This window comes from Typopeltis vanoorti, chromosome 12, assembly GCF_054136105.1.
Source record: "Typopeltis vanoorti isolate ZY-2024b chromosome 12, IOZ_Tvanoo_1.0, whole genome shotgun sequence".
NCBI lineage: Eukaryota > Metazoa > Arthropoda > Arachnida > Uropygi > Thelyphonidae > Typopeltis > Typopeltis vanoorti.
In genome coordinates, this window is record NC_143560.1 from 64,683,319 (window position 1) to 64,703,338 (window position 20,020).

At 37.1% G+C, this 20,020-nt stretch overlaps 1 protein-coding gene across 1 annotated transcript in view; it reads left to right on the forward strand.

Moving 5' to 3' along the window:
• The window catches only part of LOC150100847 (voltage-dependent calcium channel type A subunit alpha-1-like), a 1,659,894-nt gene that overhangs the window by 426,555 nt on the left and 1,213,319 nt on the right, over positions 1-20,020 (forward strand). The window contains exon 17 of the mRNA XM_090401918.1: positions 12,337-12,468. Coding sequence (XP_090258044.1) covers positions 12,337-12,468 — 132 coding nt within the window. The remainder of the gene's footprint in view (positions 1-12,336; positions 12,469-20,020) is intronic.

Here is a 20,020-nt window from a genome sequence, read left to right on the forward strand (position 1 = left end):
AACTACATCAGAGGCACTGCCAATTCTCTTGCACATTTGCATAGCTCACAGGATGACATGCAACCCAGCCTCACTGTTGTATTCACATTGATATTTTTTAATATGCTGAGCACCTCCTGTGTAAATCTACCTAAATTCTGACATCGGTCTCTGTCATATCAGCAACCACAAAATCTTCACTTGGTGATTTCATCCTCAATTTTCTAGATTCCACTCTGTCATATACTACTCTCTGATCTTTAACTGTCAGCCACTCCCATATCCATGCTACAGCTTCATATCCATTCCCATTTGATCCAACTTATGTAATAGTTTTCCATGCAGTATCTGTCAAATGTCTTTGCAAAGTCCAGCAATATCATGGTGCAGCCATTTCTCTTATCAAATTCGCCTTTACAAAGTTATCACTCAGCAACTTAACTATTTCTTTTGCTTCTGTTACCTTACTATCAGTAGCATTAATTAAAGTCATCCTTTCATAGTAATTCTTCCCCTTACTTGCTGCATAAGAAAAAACTCTTTTGGATTTACTTTGCCTGCTTATGTAGCTAATTTTCTTTCATAATCTGATTTTGCCTTTCTTACCATACTAATCACCCTTTCTTATCTGCACTTTGTACTGCATATGATATGTTGTTCACCTTTTTCTTTATATTCCTTCCACAATGTTTTCTTTTAACTGTTATTTTTCAGAAAATAATGATGTGTATTAAAATGTTAATTATAAAAACTTTAATTATACTTTCTTGTATTTTGGCAATGTTACATTGCCATCATCAGGGATCACAAAAAAAAAACAATGATATGTGCACATGGGCACTAATACTGAGGCAAATGAGGCTGAATGAAAGGCAACCGAAGTCATGCCTAGAATTCTAAACAGTGACTTCTAGTGGACTAAATTGGGTAGTCTTAGCCAATGGGCTTAAGATCTTAAGATTAGTGCTTCCCAAATTTGGGGCAGTCTCATGTACCCAAATTTGTTGAGGTTTGGAAAGTATTTTCAGGGCTGAGGCAGATTCGAGGAATAGCCTTTCATATTTTTATTTGCTGCGGTGTAATAGAGTGGTCTTCTTCCAGCGTATCTTGTGGTGGGTGTCCAAAGCATGGTCAGCAAGTTCTGAGTGTTGAGTAAGCTAGTGGCAAGTAAGTCATATGCTGCATTAGTCTCCCCTTACCTTTGTGCATAGTTTTTGGTGCAAATTTTCAGATATATATCACTTAGAAAGGTAGTTTCAAAAGGAAGCTGTGAGCAAGAGGGTGAGAAATGGTTTCTTTGAATGGGGGTGGTTGAACTGTGGAATGCATTGCCTGATAGAGTGGTGGTAGAGCAAGAACAGTCAATGAGTTCAAGGAGTGATATGATAGGCTTCGTGTTTCCTAGGAAGGACCTCCCACGATGAGTATTTTGACTCCATGGAGGCCTGAATAATAATAAGAAGAAGAATTAGTAATCTGACTGTTAGCTAAATCAATGTGTCTACTTATACATAATTTTTATTGTATTTGTTTAATTTTATCACTTAATGCTCATTTGCTCTGTTTAAAATTGAACTTTTTCTGCTACTATTAATACCATCTGTATAATTTATGTGTGTAATAATTGATATTTAGCATTTATAATGCTAAGTATCAATTACAGAAATTATACAAATAAGCAATGCATGCCCATAGATTTATTTATCTGTAAATTCAACATGAAACTTCACCTTATTTCACTGTCATTAAGTTGTCAGCATTGTCAGGTATAAAAACATTATAGATGCTTTGTAGGAATAACTTCAGAAAATTTCTTAAACATCCTAATGAAAATGCTTTCTTTTAGGTAAGGCACTAAGGCAATGGCCAATCCATTTCATGTTGTTCAGAGAATGTGTGCAGTGAGACCACTTTTTTCTTTCCTTTTATTTTTCTTTTCTTTTGTTCATTACTAAATAGTATAAATTCTCCCATCTACCTTCTCTATAAATATTTATCACGTGATAAATATTTCAAGACTTGTATCAGTCATCCAAACTCTATTTTTAAAAACTCATTTCATTTTGTAGAGAGATTAGCTGATATCCAAGTCGCTTCTTTTCAGATATTCTAGCTAGCCTAGACATCTTGTCACTATTCTCAAATGTTCAGTTGAGGAATCGTTTAATATTCTTGCAGAAAATTTCCTTATAATATCCCACAACTTTTCCATCCGTGCTTACAGTCTTCCTTCTGTGCTTGGAGAGGAAAGTTTTATTTCCAAAAATATGGTTTGGCAATAGACTATGGAAAAATTCAAGGATGACACTCTGGCACAAGCTACTATAAATTCATGTATATTGTTATTATTATTTACATCTCACCTCCATGGAGTCAGAGACTTATCGTGGGAGGTACATATTATTGCAAACAATGCTCATTCAACTGTGCCTTAAACTTATTCAATGTATCTACATTCACAACATACTCAGGCAATGCATTCCACACTCCAAACACTCTCCATGCAAAGAACCTGCTCCTCACTCCTCTGCTTACACCCTTCTTATACAGTTTCTGGCGATGGCCTCTTGTTCTTCCCCTCTTCCCATTTTATGAAAAATCTCTTCCATGTCAACCTAATAACAATCCCTAATTAGCTTATACTACATAGCCCCATTACTTCTCCCTCCTCTAATACATAGGAACACAACATTACCATTTCTATTCCCTATGTCGGAGGTACATCAGAAAAGATAGCCAAAGTACTAATGAAACATGGCCTTCATGCCACATTCAAATGTCATGTTAAATTAGCAACTCTGATCCATTCACCTAAGGATAAACTTCACCCTCTAGAACACCCTGGAGTGTGTGAAGTTCCTTGTGACTGTGACTTCGCCTACTATGGGCTGACAGTAAAATCTATTAACATTTGCCTGGAAGAACAGAAAAAAATACATTTGCTACCATTATTATGACAAGTCAGGACTGGCAGACCATGCTTTGAACACCCCTTCATGTAGGATTAGATGGAAGACTCAAAACTGTCTACCTGACTCAAAAAAGATATTTTTTGAGTCAGCCATGGCTATGAAGAATTCTCCTAACCTGAATAAATATGGTTGCATTAATTTGCCAAAAATTTGGGGGTCTGCTATCTTAAGAGCAACTCACACATTGCTGTGTGTGTGTGTGTCTATATATATATATATATATATATATATATATATATATATATATATATATATATATATATATATATATATATTTATTATTATTATTATTATTATTACCCAAGACCTCATGGAGTCAAAGACTCATCTGGGAGGTCCTTTTATCACACACACAGCTCATCATACCGTGCTTTGAACACATTCAAACTCCCTGCAGACACTACACTCTCAGGCAAGGCATTCCAATCATTTACAACTCTGCATGAAAAAAACCTGCCTCTCACTCACCTACTCACACCTTCTTTATACAGTTTCCAGGGATGACCTCTGGTTCTCCCCCGATCTCCCACTATTTTCTGTAGAACTTCTCCAGCATTGATCTGATAACAACCCCATACCAACTTGTAGGTCTCTATCATATCTCCCCTCTTCCTCCTCTCCACCAGACTCTGCAAATTGCATTTCCTCAATCTTTTCTCATACTTGACATTCCAGAGGTCAGAAACTACCCTAGTCAGTCAACTTTGGACCCTTTCCAACATCTCTTCATCCTTCTGAATGTCAGGTGACCAAATCTGGGCACAATAGTCCATGTGTGGCCTAATCAAAGCCTTATACAATTGAACAAGAATCAACCTACTTCTACACATTATTATTATTATTATTACCCCAAGGCCTAATGGAGTCAAAGACTCATCTGGGAGGTTCTTTTATCATACAACAGCTCATGATACCATGCTTTGAACACATTCAAACTCCCTGCAGACACCACACTCTCAGGAAAGGCATTCCAATCGTTTACAACTCTGCACGAAAAAATCTGCCTCTCACTTCCCTCTCACACCCTCTTTATACAGTTTCCAGGGATGATCTTTGGTTCTCCCCTGATCTCCCACTATTCTCTGTAGAACTTCTCCAGCATTGATCCTATAACAACCCCTTACCAACTTGTAGGTCTCTATCATACTTCCCCTCTTCCTCCTGTCCACCAGACTCTGCAAATTACATCTTCTCAATCTTTCCTCATACTTGACATTCCAGAGGTCAGAAACTACCTTAATCAGTCGCCTTTGGACCCTTTCCAACATCTCTTCATCCTTCTAAAAACCCGGTGACCAAATCTGGGCACAAATTTGGCCCAGATATACACATCAGTGTCCTCCGCATCATTCCCAGATGCCTTGGTGTTGTCTTCACAATTTTGGCTATGTGTCCCTTAAATTTCAGATCTTTATCCACTATCACTCCCAGATATCTTATTTCTTCCACCTCCAACAATGTATACTCACCAAGCATGAATTCTGCATCCCATCTTTGTTTTCTAAATTTTAAAACCTTACATTTTGCAACGTTGAACTTATATTCTCATTTTTGTGCCCAATCACTCAATTTATTCAAGTCTTCCTGCAAGGTCACTACTTCCTCACTACTCTTCATGGGTTGCCCCAACTTTGTATCATCTGCAAACAACTGAATATCTCCATCCAAATCTTCACCTATATCATTAACATACAAGTTAAACAGTAATGACCCTAAAACAGACCCCTGAGGCACTCCACTAGTGACTTTCCTTTTCCTGGATATAGCTCCCACATACACAACTTGTTGATACCTATCAGATAGCCAGTCTCCAATCCAATAATATCCAACCCCATCTGCTTTAGTTTTACTGTCAACCTATCATGAGGTACTCTATCAAAAGCCTTTGCGAAATCCAAGAATATTACTGTGTATCCTTTTCCTCTGTCCAAGGAAGCAGTCACTTTATTGTAATAAGTAAATAGATTACTAAAACATGACCTCCCTTTAGCAAATCCATGCTGTCCATCAAAGATGATACCATTGTTTTCAACCCAGCTCTGGATCCTAGTTCTCACAAGCTCCTCCAACAACTTAACCACACATCTGACACACAGATAGGCCTATAGTTTAATGCTTGAGTTCGATCACCTCCTTTATGAAGTGGCACAATCTTGCCCTCCTTCCACTCCTTAGGGACTTGACCGAGTTCAAGACTCATATTAAAAAAATATGTCAAGACAGGTGTCAAATCCTTGGCACATTCCTTCAGAATATGTGGCGATATATTATCAAGTTATTACCACAGCCTTATTAACATCTAGTTTACTCAACTCACCTTACGCCTCTTGCACACTTACAGTCAGTCTCTCCTTCCCATTATCTAGTGTTCTCAATCTCTCCATGAAGTCACATTCACAAGATTGAAAGGCCTTAATGAATTGCTCATTAAGTATCTCCACCACACATTACGCAACAGCTCTCTTTATATCATTTTCTCCAATCAGTGTTATCCTTCCATAATCATTGTTTCTTTTGCTGGCTCCATATCGAAAGAACTCCTGAGGATTCTTTTTGGCTTCATTAGCTAACTGCTGTTCATACCTCTCTTTAGCTACCCTCACCAACCAAGTCACCCTCCTTGCCTGGTCTTTGTAGACCTCATGGAATTGGTTATTTCCACTTCTCTTATGCTGCCTCCACAATGCCCTTTTCTCTGTATCGCATGCTTAATCCATCTCACACCTACCGTATTTAACCTTTTCACCCTTGGAATACTCTTAGACATTGCATCTACTGGATAGTTTTTGAAAATCCCCCAAGCTGCATCGATCTGTTTTCCAGCTAACTCCTCATCCCATGCTACATGTGCAAACTGTCTCATGAGCTCTTCATAATCCCCCCCCCCCCCCCTTGTAGTTTCACATATATCCTTTTCTCACAGATGTCCTTACACTGTTGCCAACCACCCAGGTAATGTCCTCATGGTCAATCTCACTAATTGGTGTATGATTTGACACCTCATTTATAATTACATTCTCTAATGAGATGACCAAATCCAAGACCCTCAATCCTTGTGTGCCCTTTGTTACATGCTGTCTGAGGTAGTTATCGCTCAAAAACTCAAGAAACTCATTTTCTTTACTTCCAGTTGCTATCTCATCATTCCAGTTTATGTTGCCATAATTAAAATCACCCATAATGATCACCCTTTTCTTATTTGCTTGGCTAAGTTGATTATACATTTCATTATCACCACCATCCATATTTCCTGGTCTGTAACAACATCCAACCCGAAGTATTTCATTCCATTCACCTGTATCTCACACCATACTGCCTCAAAACCACTGGCACTATTTCCCTCTTGCATCTCTACTTTGTATGGACATAACTCTTTCTCTATCATCAATAGCACTTCCCCATCCCTTTTTATCCTTTCTATCCTCACGAAAGCCATCACACCCTTCCATCTCTATTCCTGTCAGGATGTCGTCCTCTTTCAACCATGTTTCACTTATTCCGACAATCTTTGGGTGAACAGACGCAATTAATGCCACCATTTCATCTGCCTTGTTTCTTATACTTCTAGCATTTGTATACAAACACAACAGCTCATTTTTGGATCTACAGATCGTTCCAATACCACCCACTCGATGTGATCTCTCAATGCTCGACTGGGTCCATTTCTCTTTCTGTTTATTCATTTTAAAACCCTTTTCAATTCCAACTGTTTCCTCTTGATCCCAGGTCATCCCATTCCTTTCTACACATGCTCTCACCTCCTCTCAGAGCATCCACCTTTCTCATGCTCTGTACCCTTGTCCATCCTGAGCCTCCTCATTTTCCTGTTCCTCTTGCACACCCATTCTCTCATTTTCTATACTCATGCCACTCACTTCCTCATTCATAACTACCTCTTCAATCTCTCCTAACTTACTCTCCTACTCTTCCACATCACTTCCTGCTTGATCTGATTTATTCTCTCTCACTCTACTCACTTTTCTACCTTCCAGCTGCAGTCTCTCCAAGCGACTCACACCATAACCACTGAAATGCAGCCCATCGTTCCCATACAGCTCACTTTGTCCCTCAAACTCATTCCACACATTAACAAACTGCACTCCCATCTCGTCACACATTTCAGCCAGCATATCGTTCATAATCCTTGCTCTCCGCCTCATCTCACCACAGTCATACCTAGGCAACACGCTGACCACCCTTCCTGTCACACTATTCTCTTTTATCCTTCTAAGCCACCTCCTGATATACATTTTGAAGCTCTCTTTGTCCTCTGTCAAATCATTTGTACCGATTAAAACCTTTAACTCCTTTGCTCGCTCCCTCCTTTTATCCAATGCCTCAATCACTCTACTCATTTTACCACCTGGAAAACATATCTGATGCATCTTATCATCCAGCACACCTTTAATAATGGAGTCGCCATACAACACCACTTGCTCATCTTTCATGATCTCTTTCGTCTTGATTTGTTTTAATATTTTTTACCCGAATTTTCTTAATTTCATTCTGTTTCATCTCTTTCCTCATCTAATCCAATCCAACTTCCGAATCTCACTTCACATTCTCTCTATCATTCTATCTTCCTAATTTTCTAACTCTCGACCCCCTGTTCTCACTTTCACTCTCATTCATCCTTTTGTGCTTCTGTACTCTTGGTCCAACATGCATCCAACTTTCGCTGTCATTCATTCTTTCGATTCCTTGATCATGCCGTTTCCAGTTTCATTCATTCTCTCAATTTTGCTTCCTTCCGCCACTCCCACTACTTTAGATTCCTGCATCATGCTGTTTCCAGTTTCATTCGTTCTCTCAATTTCACTTCCTTCTGCCATTCTCGCCTCATTTTTGTCCTTTTTATCATCCATTATGGATTTTATATACTCGTTTTCTTTTTTACTGATTTTTTAACATTATATATGAAATATTTTTTAATATTATATATTTTTCATATATATATATATATATATGAAAATTAATATAGTTTAAATGACTAAACACCGAGAATAATAAAGAATGGGGTTTAATAGGAACACTAATAGTTTTGTTGATAAAATCTGATGCGTACATCTCTGCTTTCCAGTACTGCTGTTCTCGTGATATCTCACACACACAATTACATATAGCTGGAACTATAGGATGTATTCCAATTTAAACTGTACTTCAATTTATAGTAGATCTGTTGTCGTAATTATGTAATGTTTTCTGTCATTTTTTGTATATAATTCTTTGCACTTGGACACCTGAAGAAGTTGTTTTATCAATGAAACTAGTAGTGTTCCTATTAAACCCCATTCTTTATTATTCTCGGTGTTTAGTCATTTAAACTTTATTAATTTTCATATAATATTTACCGAGTAAATATGAATTCTAATATATATATATATATATATATATATATATATATGTATGTATTTACAACATTAGAGGGTGCCAAAATAGGACTAGATCTTTTGTCCATTACAATTGTATTGTTTCACTTACTTACTGTCATGTACAAATGCTGTGTTGTGCTCTGATGATGCTGATTTGAAATTCAGTGAAATATAAGAAAGTTAATAAAATACCTTTTTATAAAATAGTATGTCTGGTGTTGTTAATACCGTTAAAAATAAGTCCTAAATTAGAATGTCTTTCAAACCAATCACAAACCTATAGAACTTCATATATTCGCTGAAGGCAGTATTCCATTTGAAAAATACCTTAGGGTATATGATTCCATGATAATCAGGTAAGGTTTACATTAATCAGACTGAATGTATGAAAGTTGGAATAGAAAAGGAAAGAAAAGCTGGTCTCACTGAACCAATCTTTTATGAATAACATCAAATGGATTGGTCATCTGTCTCAGTGCCTTCTCTAGAAGGTAACATTTTCATTAGGTTGTTTAAGGAATCTTCTAAAGTGATTCATTCAGATATTTCATGATATTTGGAAATTTTTAATGTTTATGTAGCTTACAGGACCTCTCTTTTATTAATAACCATCTGCAAACATTGCACAGTGTGCATGATGTATCAAATGATGGATGACTAACTGCTTTAATAGCAGTAGTATATTATTATTATTATTATTACCCAAGGCCTAATGGAGTCAAAGACTCATCTGGGAGGTCCTTTTATCATACGGACAGCTCATCATACCATGCTTTAAACACACTCAAATTCTCTGCAGACACCACACTCTCAGGCAAGGCATTCCAATCATTCACAATTCTGCATGAAAAAACCTGCTTCTCACTCCCCTACTCACATCCTCTTTATACAGTTTCCAGGGATGACCTCTGGTGCTCCCCCTGATCTCCCACTATTTTCTGTAGAACCTCTCCAGCATTGATCCTATAACAACCCCTTACTAACTTGGTCTCTATCATATCCCTGCTCTTACTCCTGTCCACCAGACCCGAAGTTGCATCTTCTCAATCTTTCCTCATACTCGACATTCCAGTGGTTAGAAAATACTTAGTCAGTTGCATCTGGATCCTTTCCAACATCTCTTCGTCCTTCTGAAAACCAGGTGACCAAATCTGGGCACAATAGTCCATGTTTAGCCTAATCAAAGCCTTATACAATGGAACAAGAATCTCCTTACTTCTACAAGTCAGTGTTCTCAGCATCATTCCCAGAAGCCTTTGTGTTATCTTCACAATTTTGGCTATGTGTCCCATAAATTTCAGATCCTTATCCACTATCACCCCCAGAACTCTTATTTCATTTACCTCCGGTAATATATCCTCACCGAGCATAAATACTTCATCCCATCTTTGTTTTTCCAAATTTTAAAACCTTACATTTTGTAACATTGAACTCACATCCCCATTCCTGTGCCCAATCACTCAATTTATTCAAGTCTTCTTGTAAGGCCACAACATCTTCTCTACTCTTCATGGTTCAATGACCCTAAAACAGACCACTAGTGACTTTCCTTTTCCTGGATATTGCTCCCCCATACACAACTTGTTGATACCTATCACATAGCCAGTTTAATACAGTGCATTAATCTAATATCCAACCCTATCTGCTCTAGTTTGACTATCAATTTATCGTACGGTAATCTATCAAAAGAATTTGCAAAATCTAAGTATATTACTGTGTATCCTTCTGCTCTGTCCAAGGAAGCAGTCACCTTATTATAATAAGTAAGTAGATTACTAAAACATGACCTCCCTTGAGCAAATCCATGCTGTCCATCAAAGATAATACCATTGTTGTCAACCCAATTCTGGATCCTAGTTCTCACAAGCTTCTCCAACAACTTAACTACAACACCTGACATGCAGATAGGCCTATAGTTTGATGCTTGAGTTCTATCACCTCCTTTATGAAGTTGCACAATCTTTCCCTCCTTCCACTCCTTAGGAACTTGACCCAGTGCAAGACTCATATTAAAAAAAATATGTCAAGACAGCTGTCAACTCTCTGGCCCATTCCTTCAGAATACGTGGTGATATATTATCAAGTCCCACAGCTTTAATTACATCTAGTTTGCTCAACTCCCCATAAACCTTTTGCTCACTTACAGTCAGTCTCTCCTCCCTGTCATTAATTGCTCTCAATCTCTTCATGAAGCCACATTCACAAGATTGAAAGACCTTTATGAACTGCTCATTAAGTATCTCCACCACACATTCCGCAACAGATTATGTCATCTTTCCATAATCATTCTTTCTTTTGCTGGCTACATATCGAAAGAACTCTTTAGGATTTTTTTGGCTTCATTAGCTAACAGGTTTTCAACCTCTCTTTAGCTACCCTCACCAACCAAGTCACCCGCCTTGCCTGATCTTTGTATTCCTTATGGAATTGGTTATTTCCACTTCTCTTATGCTGTGCCCATAATGTCTTTTTTGTCTGTATTGCATGCTTAATCTCTTTATTTATCCATCTCTCACCTAATTTATTTAACCTTCTCACACTTGGAATACATTTAGGCATTGCATCTACTAGATAGTTTTTGAAAATCCTCCAAGCTGCATTGATCTCTTTTCCAGCTAACTCTTCCATCCATGCTACTCCCACAAGCTGTCTCCTGAGCTCTTCATAATCATTCACCTTGTAGTTCCACATATACCCTTTTCTTACAGAGGTCCTCACTGCTGGCAACCACCCAGGTAATCACCTCATGGTCACTCTCACCAATTGATGGGTGATTTGACACCTCATTTATAATTACATCCTCTGATGAGATGACCAAATCCAAATCCCTCAATCCTTGTGCACTCTGTTACATACTGTCTGAGGTAGTTATCCCTTAAAATCTCAAGAAACTCATTTTCTATACTTCCAGTTGCTATCTCATCATTCCAGTCTATATTGCCATGATTAAAATCGCCCATAATGATCTCTCTTTTCTTCTTTGTTTGGCTAATTTGATTATACATTTAATAGTCACTACCATCCACATTATCTGTCTATAACAACATCCCGAAGTATTTCATTCCATTCACCTCTATCTCACACCATACTGCCTCAAAACCACTGGCACTATTTCCCTCTGTCATCTCTACTTTGTATGGACATAACTCTTTTTCTATCATCAATATCATTCCTCTCCCTTTTTTCCCCTTCTGTCCTCACATCATACCTTTCCATCTCTATTCCTGTCAGGATGTCGTCCTCATCTAACCATGTCTCACTTATTCCAACAATTTTTGTGTAAATAGACTCAATTAGTGCAACCATTTCATCTGCCTTGTTTCTTACACTTCTAGCATTGGTATACAAACACAATAGCTCATTCCTGGATCTACAGCTAGTTCCACTGATACCACTCATTTGATGTGATCTCTCCATGCTCTACTGGGGCTATTTTCCTTTCTGCTTATTCATTTTAGAACCCTCTTCACCAACTGTTTCTTCTTGATCCTAGGTCATTCCATTCTTTTCCTGTCTACACAAATATCTGTCTACACATGTTTTTTTAAAAAAAAAAATACAAATAGCTGTTAAAAGTTTTTGTATGTTCTCTATTTGTTGTATTTTGTATGTTCTCTGTTGTATGTTCTCCATTGTTTTTATTCATGATGCTGTCAGCCAAATGATCATGAAATATGTCAAAGTTTTATGTAAAATTTACTTATAAATTAATCTGCAAGTTTATCCTGCATTGTTTATTTTTATAATTTTTTTGTACTCATAGTTTTTATCTTAATAACAGAAATGTATCCTTTTTCAGGAACACTATATATTTATGATATGCCATAAATTGATGTCAGTACACCTAATAACATGTTTCGAATAAAATGTAAAGACCATAATGTTGGTGAATTCAATAATCTAGTCTCTGGCTTTACCAGTTTGTATAATTCTAATACATAATCTAGATGGTATTACTCTGATTGAACGCCTCTTTCTTTCTTTTTCTTTTCTTCCTTTTTTTTTTTAAATAGATACTGGTCATCACTACGTAACCTTGTCATTTCACTTCTCAGTAGCATGCGGTCAATCATTAGTCTCCTATTTCTTCTCTTCCTTTTCATTCTCATCTTTGCACTTCTAGGGATGCAACTGTTTGGTGGAGCGTAAGTAATAAGATTTAAATTTGGATTGAAATATTAATGAATAGTTTTTATTAATGGATAAAGTTTGATTTTTAATAAAATTAAACTTTAAATTCTGATTTTAATCATTGATTTAATTAAAAATTAGCTTTATATATAATGATTGAATTTGTACATAGGTTGAGAATTTCAGATAAAATTTACGATTATTTGCTTTAAATATGTATTTGAACGAAGTAATAGTAGATTCCATACCTAGGAGGATAAATCAAATGGGAGTTACATGGATAAATAGGATCATTAAGAATGTGCTACAAGAAGAGAAATATTTCTGAAGGGAATTCAAACAGAGAGGCAACCAGCAGGCACATCCAAAAGGTTGGTCAGTATGGTAAGAAATGTAAAAATCAGAAATTAGCATTGCAGGCATTAGTATTCCCAAAGAGCAGTGATTTTGATGAACGATGGTAGACAAGTAACTGAAGCAGACAAAATCATTGAATTATTAAGTGAGCTCTTTGCAAGTCTATACCATCCAGTTGGAGCTATTTGCAGTAACAAGAGAGGCAAAGGCTTATATAGAAATAGAGATAGATGAACTGTTGGTGTATTGGATATTAGAGAATGTTAATGTGAATACAGTTGTGGGATTAGATGGTATACCAGCCCAAGTATTATGAGAAGGTGCTAGGGAGGCAGTGCTCTAGACCACACTTTAATTTAAGTCTCAGCTCTGAGTTGGTCTCAAGAGAAAAATAGAGAAAGAGGAGAAAATGGAGCCTCCATTTTCTCCATTTTGCAGAATTAAGATAGATAGCATATCGACCAATCAGCATCTCAGGAGTGGAGGTCAAGGTATTGGAGAAGGTGGTTAAGGGAAAAATCCAGGAATGGGATACTATAGAGGCAACATCATTTTGTGAAGGGTAGGATATTCCTCAGTAACTTGCTTACCTCTTATAATACAGTGACAACTGAGTTGGATAATGATAATGCATATACAGTGATACTATGAGACTTTGCAAGGCTTTTGGCAGGATAATTCATGGAATTCTGATAAATAAATTGCATCAAAAGATAAGAGGGTAAAGTGAATAAGAGGATAGTTAATGGAGAGAGATACCAGACTGTAATTTATTCAGGAATAGAGTCCAGTAGAAGGCTTTTGACTAGTGGCATGAAGCAGGGCTCTGTACTGGAACCACTATGTTTTAATTTGCACATTGATGATCTGAGAGGAAATATGCAGTTGTTTTTCAATTATGCAAAATTGGGTAAAGCAATAGTCAATAAAGATTATGCTAAATTTTTTTCAGAATGATTTAAATAGATTGCCAGCATGGGCAAAGGAGAACAGTGTTTAATGTGCTTTAAAGTTTAACATGGCAAAGTATATCAAAGGATGTAATTGTAAATGAGGTGTCAAATCATCCACCAATTAGTGAGAGTGATCATGAGGTGATTACCTGGGTGGTTGCCAGCAGTGTGAGGACCTCTGTGAGAAAAGGGTATATGTAGACCTACAAGGGGGGGGGTTTGATTATGAAGAGCTCAGGAGACAGCTTGCGGGTGTAGCATGGAATGAGGAGTTAGCTGGAAAAGAGATCAATGCAGCTTGGGGGATTTTCAAAAACTGTTTAGTAGATGCAATCTCTAAATGTATTCCAAGGGTGAGAAGGTTAGATAAGGTAGGTTTGAGATGGATGAATAAAAAGATTAAGCATGTGATACAGAGAGAATTCCAATATGGCCAAAATTCTATTATGGGTGCCATAACTGTGAATAAGTTCAGAGCAAAGTATGATGGATATTGCACACATATTGGATATTGATTGGAATAAAGGTGTCCCACAATGAGTCTGCAGACTCCATACAATTGTCCATGTATCTCACCTGTTTAAATCTTCTTCATTTTGGTAATGCCAGTTATGCTAACATGGTTCTCTAATTCTTCCGTGCATTTCATTTCTTTTTGTTTAAACTTCTCACACTGTGGTACCTGTTTTCAGTTTTGCTGAGGATGATGAAATGGGTAATAGGATAATATGTGGTTGAAAAATGAGAGGTTATTCCTAGAAACTGTAACCTTCATATGAGTAAATGTCAAGTAGATTTTTTTTGTATGGTGAATAAATAGAAAGCATTGCAGCAGTGAGTGGTGAATGCCCAGTACTAAATGTTTTCTGTACAGTTCGTCTTCAAACAGCCAGTCACTTACTCCATGGAGCTCTGGGAAATCATACTAATATATGATTGAAATAAATAAATATATATACAGGTAATTGAAGAAGTTGCCACTGCGATTGTCGATAGATCACACAAAAATGTTTTGGTATGGTGAATAAATAGAAATTCCAACTGTCATTTGGACATTTCTGTTGCAGGTATATCCATCTGTCATGCATTTATATCCAGCATGACAGTTGGATATACTTTATTCCACTGTATGGGGAGTCATGCAAAATTATTATATTTTATTCATACAAGATCAGCCACATACAGTAGCTGCTACATAATGATTATGATAATGACTAACATTTGCTTGGATGTTTCTGGTCAGAATTGGAAGTTAATGATGCTTGTCCTTGGAAAATTCTGTGGGGAGATGAGGCACATTTGTATCTAAACAGGCCTGTAAACATCCAAAATTGTTGAATTTAGACTTACAAGTCATCCCACACACTTTAGGAACTTCCATTACATTCACCAAAAATAATTTTATGATAAGGCCTTTCATTTTTGAGGACATCACTCTGACAGGACCAGTAACTTGTTCCATTACCACATGGAAATATCATAATATGTTGGACAGCTGTAACTTAAGCAATAATGATGTCAGGATGAGACTATTTTATGCAAGATGGAGCACCTCCCCACATTGCACGACCAGTACAGTAGGTTCTATTGCATCACTTCACAGAAGAAAGAATGATTAGTCACTTCTTTCCAGTTGCATGGCCCCCTAATTTCCTGATATTACTTACTCCATGCAATTTTTGGTTGTGGGGTTACCTGAAGGCCAGCGTCTATCATGGTTGGGTCTCGAACTTGGTAGCCTAAGGACAACATATCACTGACTGTGATGAACATTCCTTCACACATGTTACATTCTGCCATTGAGAATGCTGTGTATAGGATGCAATTTCTGGTCCACAAGGACCACATTGAACTAGGTTCTCCTTTGCATTAGTGAACTCAAAGTGCTTGAGTTGTGCAACAGGTTTGTGACAACACTTACGATCCAGTAACTGTAATATCATAATTACTGTGCTAAATTAAATTGATATTAAATGTTTTAATGCTGTGTTATCATCAGTGTAACACATAAAGGTAATCTTTCATTTCAGTTTAGTATCCTCATTATTCATTTGTCTCCATTTTAGCACTCTTTTTACATTGTATTGTGCCATATTCCTCCTATCAGCGACAAAGTAATTTTTTTTTTTTTTTGTGGAATTCTTCTTTCCTTCTTTCCATGTCTTGATTAGTCTCCCTACCAAATATATATATATGAGGCAAAATGAAAGAAAGGATGGTCCATATTATGATACAGAAGTTAATACAGTTTAAATAATTGAGGATACATTATAGTTCTTATATTGTCTTCAACTTTTTATTTTTTTATACGTTATATTTTTATTTTTATATTATCAGTAATACTGCAGTTTTGGGGCTTTTCAGCCATTAGAAAAGTAATGTCATCTTCTCTGGTCTGCTGAAGAGTACTGTTTAGATACTTTAGGTTTCATTCTGTGTTGAATTGATCTCTCTCTCTCTCTCTCTTTGCTGATGATATTCCATCAGCAGAGCTTGGATTTAATTACTGAATCCAAGCAAATGACTAAGAGAGTACAGTTTTCTTTGTGTTCCTTAAGTAAAAACTTAAGCTTTAACAACAATGAAAAGAGAGGTGCATATTCTGTGTTCTCTGCTCTGTCCAGCAGCTGCCAGTAGTCTTCATGGTTGCATGTGTGGTTACAGAGGCAGTATCCAATGCATATGTGATGATCTCTTCATTGACAGACAGGTCAGATAGGTGCACTCCAAGGTACTTGAAGTATTACGAAAGAGGCAGAGATCCAGTTCTCTTACTCAGAATTTGTGTAAACTTAATTGGATTGGTTAATATACTGTGCCAAAACCTCTACTGTATGTCTGCATCTGGCCATTTTAGGGAGATCCTACTGAAACTGAATGACACATCTGTATGCAAAGGATGCTTCTGGATGTACTGATATTAGGTGGAGGTTATATTTTCGTAAATATCACAGATAGAAGTGGTAGAGGGGAATTTCAGATGAAACAAATTGAAAAGTAGGTTCTTAAGTGTTTCTAGTTGAAATTTGGATTCTTTGAGTTTAGTGATATCTAAAAGGGGTTTTGTAATAGCGGTTGGAACCTATTCATATTGTTATTTTCCTTTGAGAGTTCTTTAGGAATAAACTTGAGGTTTTCCACTTCTGGTTCTGGGTTAGAAGAATTTTCCTACAGTTCTATGTAAGGAAGAGGAAAGGTTGGCTATTTGTGGGACTTTTAATGTTTCTGTTTTAGGACAGATACTCTGTAAGCATGGCTGACTGAGATGATCAAAGTATGTGATGAAGCTCTGTCATTTTCCAGTGTTGTATGGCATCACAATAGAATGAAGATAGTCCTGGAGGTGATGGTGCACTGAGCATTTAGAGGATTGTAGATAACATGAATTCTCTTGTGACATTGTTTTCGAATGTAGTCATGTGCTGTTGAATAGGTCTGATTAGTTTGAAGCGTCTTGAGGAGAATGATGATCCTGAATACAGTGATTTTGTTTTCAAGGGAGACTAGGTTCCTGGCCACCCTTGTTGATTGGCTTGCAGAGTGCTGAGTAGTATTCAGAAGGAAATCATGTGATTGACTTTTGGATCTGTGGAGTAAAGCTTCAAGATATTAGAATTTTGAAGCTATCTGATTGATGATTAATAGTCTTCCTCTGTGTAAGGAAGTTTCCTGTATGTTGTTTCATTTACCTGGCACCTGTCTGAAGTAGTTGTGCATCTGTGTCCAGCGGAGCAATTATAGGCTTTGGGGATGTTGCCATTATTGTTACCTAAGTATTTTTGTCCTTCACTTAACCAGCTACATTTGATTGAAGAGTGCATTCCAGTTTTTCACTTACCTGCCACAAGACAGAGGTCTTTTCACTTTAACTTTGCATCAGAGTATTGTACACATATGCTATGTGTTGTATGTGCGTATCATCTATAGCCAGCCTGGTTGGCTGAGTGGTTAGCGTATATCCACACTCCAGCCAAAAGACTGTAGGTTTGAATCCTGCCATGGGCATGGATGTTTGTAACTATTTATGAAAATACTAGTGGTGGTGGGCAGTAGATAGCGTTGGTGTAGTTGCAGTTCGTTGTTCGTGGTGGATTGAGTAGTGGAGAGAGAGAGAGAGTTGAAGAGCAGGCGCCCTCCCTCGATGAGTCTTTGGACTCATTGATGGAGGGGGTGTTGGCCAGAAGAATGCAGGTGGCGACAATCTGCTTCCATAGAAGAGCAAAGCTAGCATGTCTGTGTATGCGGAGAGCCTTTGGTGACGTAAATCGATATTTTAGTTTTACACAGTTCAGGATCACATTATTATCCCAGCAGCATTTTAGAAAGGCTAATCGATTTAGTTATCTTGAAATCTTAAGCTTTAACTTGCTATATTGACAGGCCTTGCGTGCGATGGAATTTCCATGGATGATTGTAATTCTTGTAGATAAGCTTATACATTGGTTAGACATACCTCTAATTTTTTAGGAAATAACAACATAAACTATATTATTAATTATAAAAACTTTAATAACTACCTATATTTTGGCAATGTTACATTAGCATCTTCAGGGATCACAAAACAATGATATATGCATGTCGGCACTCACACCAAGCAAATGAGGCTGAAGAAAGGCAACTAAAGTCAGTCCTAGAGTCCTAAAGGTGATCCCTAGCAGGCTAAATTGGGTTGTCTTGGTTTATGATCTTAGGCTGATGATCTTAAAATGTAAGCTTCCCAAATTTGGGGCAGTCTCATGCACCCAAATTTGTTGAGGTTTGGGAAGCTTTTCAGAGATGAGGCTGATTCAGGGAACAATCTTTCGTATTTGCACTTACTGCAGTGTAATAAAGTGGCCTTCTTCCAACATATTCTATGGTGGGTGTCCAATACATGGTCCGCAAGACCTGAGTGGCTGTATTGGTGGAATCGGATCTAGGCCTTGTGTTTGGATATCCTGATATTGGCTGTCCTGCCTGTTTAGCCATAGTATGACAGTTTGCAACCACAAGGGACCTGGTATACTCCAGGTAGGTCTAGGGGAAGTGGCTGGTCTTTGCAGGGGCGGGGGAGAGTAAGAGATGCCAATTTCTTATGTGGTTTGTTACTAGTTTTGAGGTCATATTTTCTTAGGATTTCAGTTATTATTATTATCATTATAACTGGATCTATGACTTTCTAAGAAATAGAACAATTCGAGTTAGAATAAATAATACCTTTTCCAAGAAAGTGAAAAGACAGGGACTCCCTCAAGGCAGCATTTTAAGCCCACTCCTTTTTTCCATCTACTTAAATGACTTAGATAAAAATATAAATAAAGAAACAAAAATAGCTATGTTTGCTGATGATTTGGTCCTATTCTCAGCTCACAACAACCTAAAAACAGCAGAAGGTCACTTAAACAAAGCCATTAAAAGTTTAGCTACATACTGTGAAAACCAAAAAATCAAAATTAACCCTACTAAATCAGAAATCTGTGTTTTTACTATTAACAACTACCTCAGAAAGTGGAGACCAAAGATTAAGCTAAACAGCAACTAATTACATTTAATGAAAACTCCAAATACCTTGGAGTTACTCTGGATCCATCGCTAAGCTTCAATAAACATATCAATAATGTTGCAGTCAGAGCAAAAAGAAGACTAAATATCATGAAAAGTATCTCAGGTAAAGAGTGGGGAGCCGATGCTAAAACCTTAAAAGTCACATGTACCTCTATTATCCATCCCATAATGGAATATGCTTCACTAATCTGGATGCAAACATCACAAACCAGTTTAGACAAGCTTATAAAAATTCAGAAAGATGCAGCTAAAATCATATGTGGACTAAGGAATACAACTCCTGGAAAAATAGCAGAATTCGAATCCAACCTTGTTCTTTTAAAAATTAGGGGTGCAGAAAATTTTACCAAATTTGTGGAAAAAAGAGCCAACCTTCCACATCATAGAACAAGTGAACTTTTTAAAAACTGAAAACCAACAAACAGAATAAAGAAAATATCAACAATGCATGAAATCAGAAAATAAAATTCCCTTGGATTGTCCAAATAAAATAGCTGACTACCCAGCATTTCCTCCAAATCAAGACAGGAAAAATATAGTTATCAACTCTGAAATAGGGAAACATGAGAAAAAAAGCCTAGAAAACTCTGAAATCTTGAGATCATTAGCCCTTTCAAAAATAATGGAATATGGACCTGACTCGATAAAGATCTACATAGATAGCTTCAAAAATCCAAATGGCAATTCTGGGAGTGGCATACTGATCTATGGC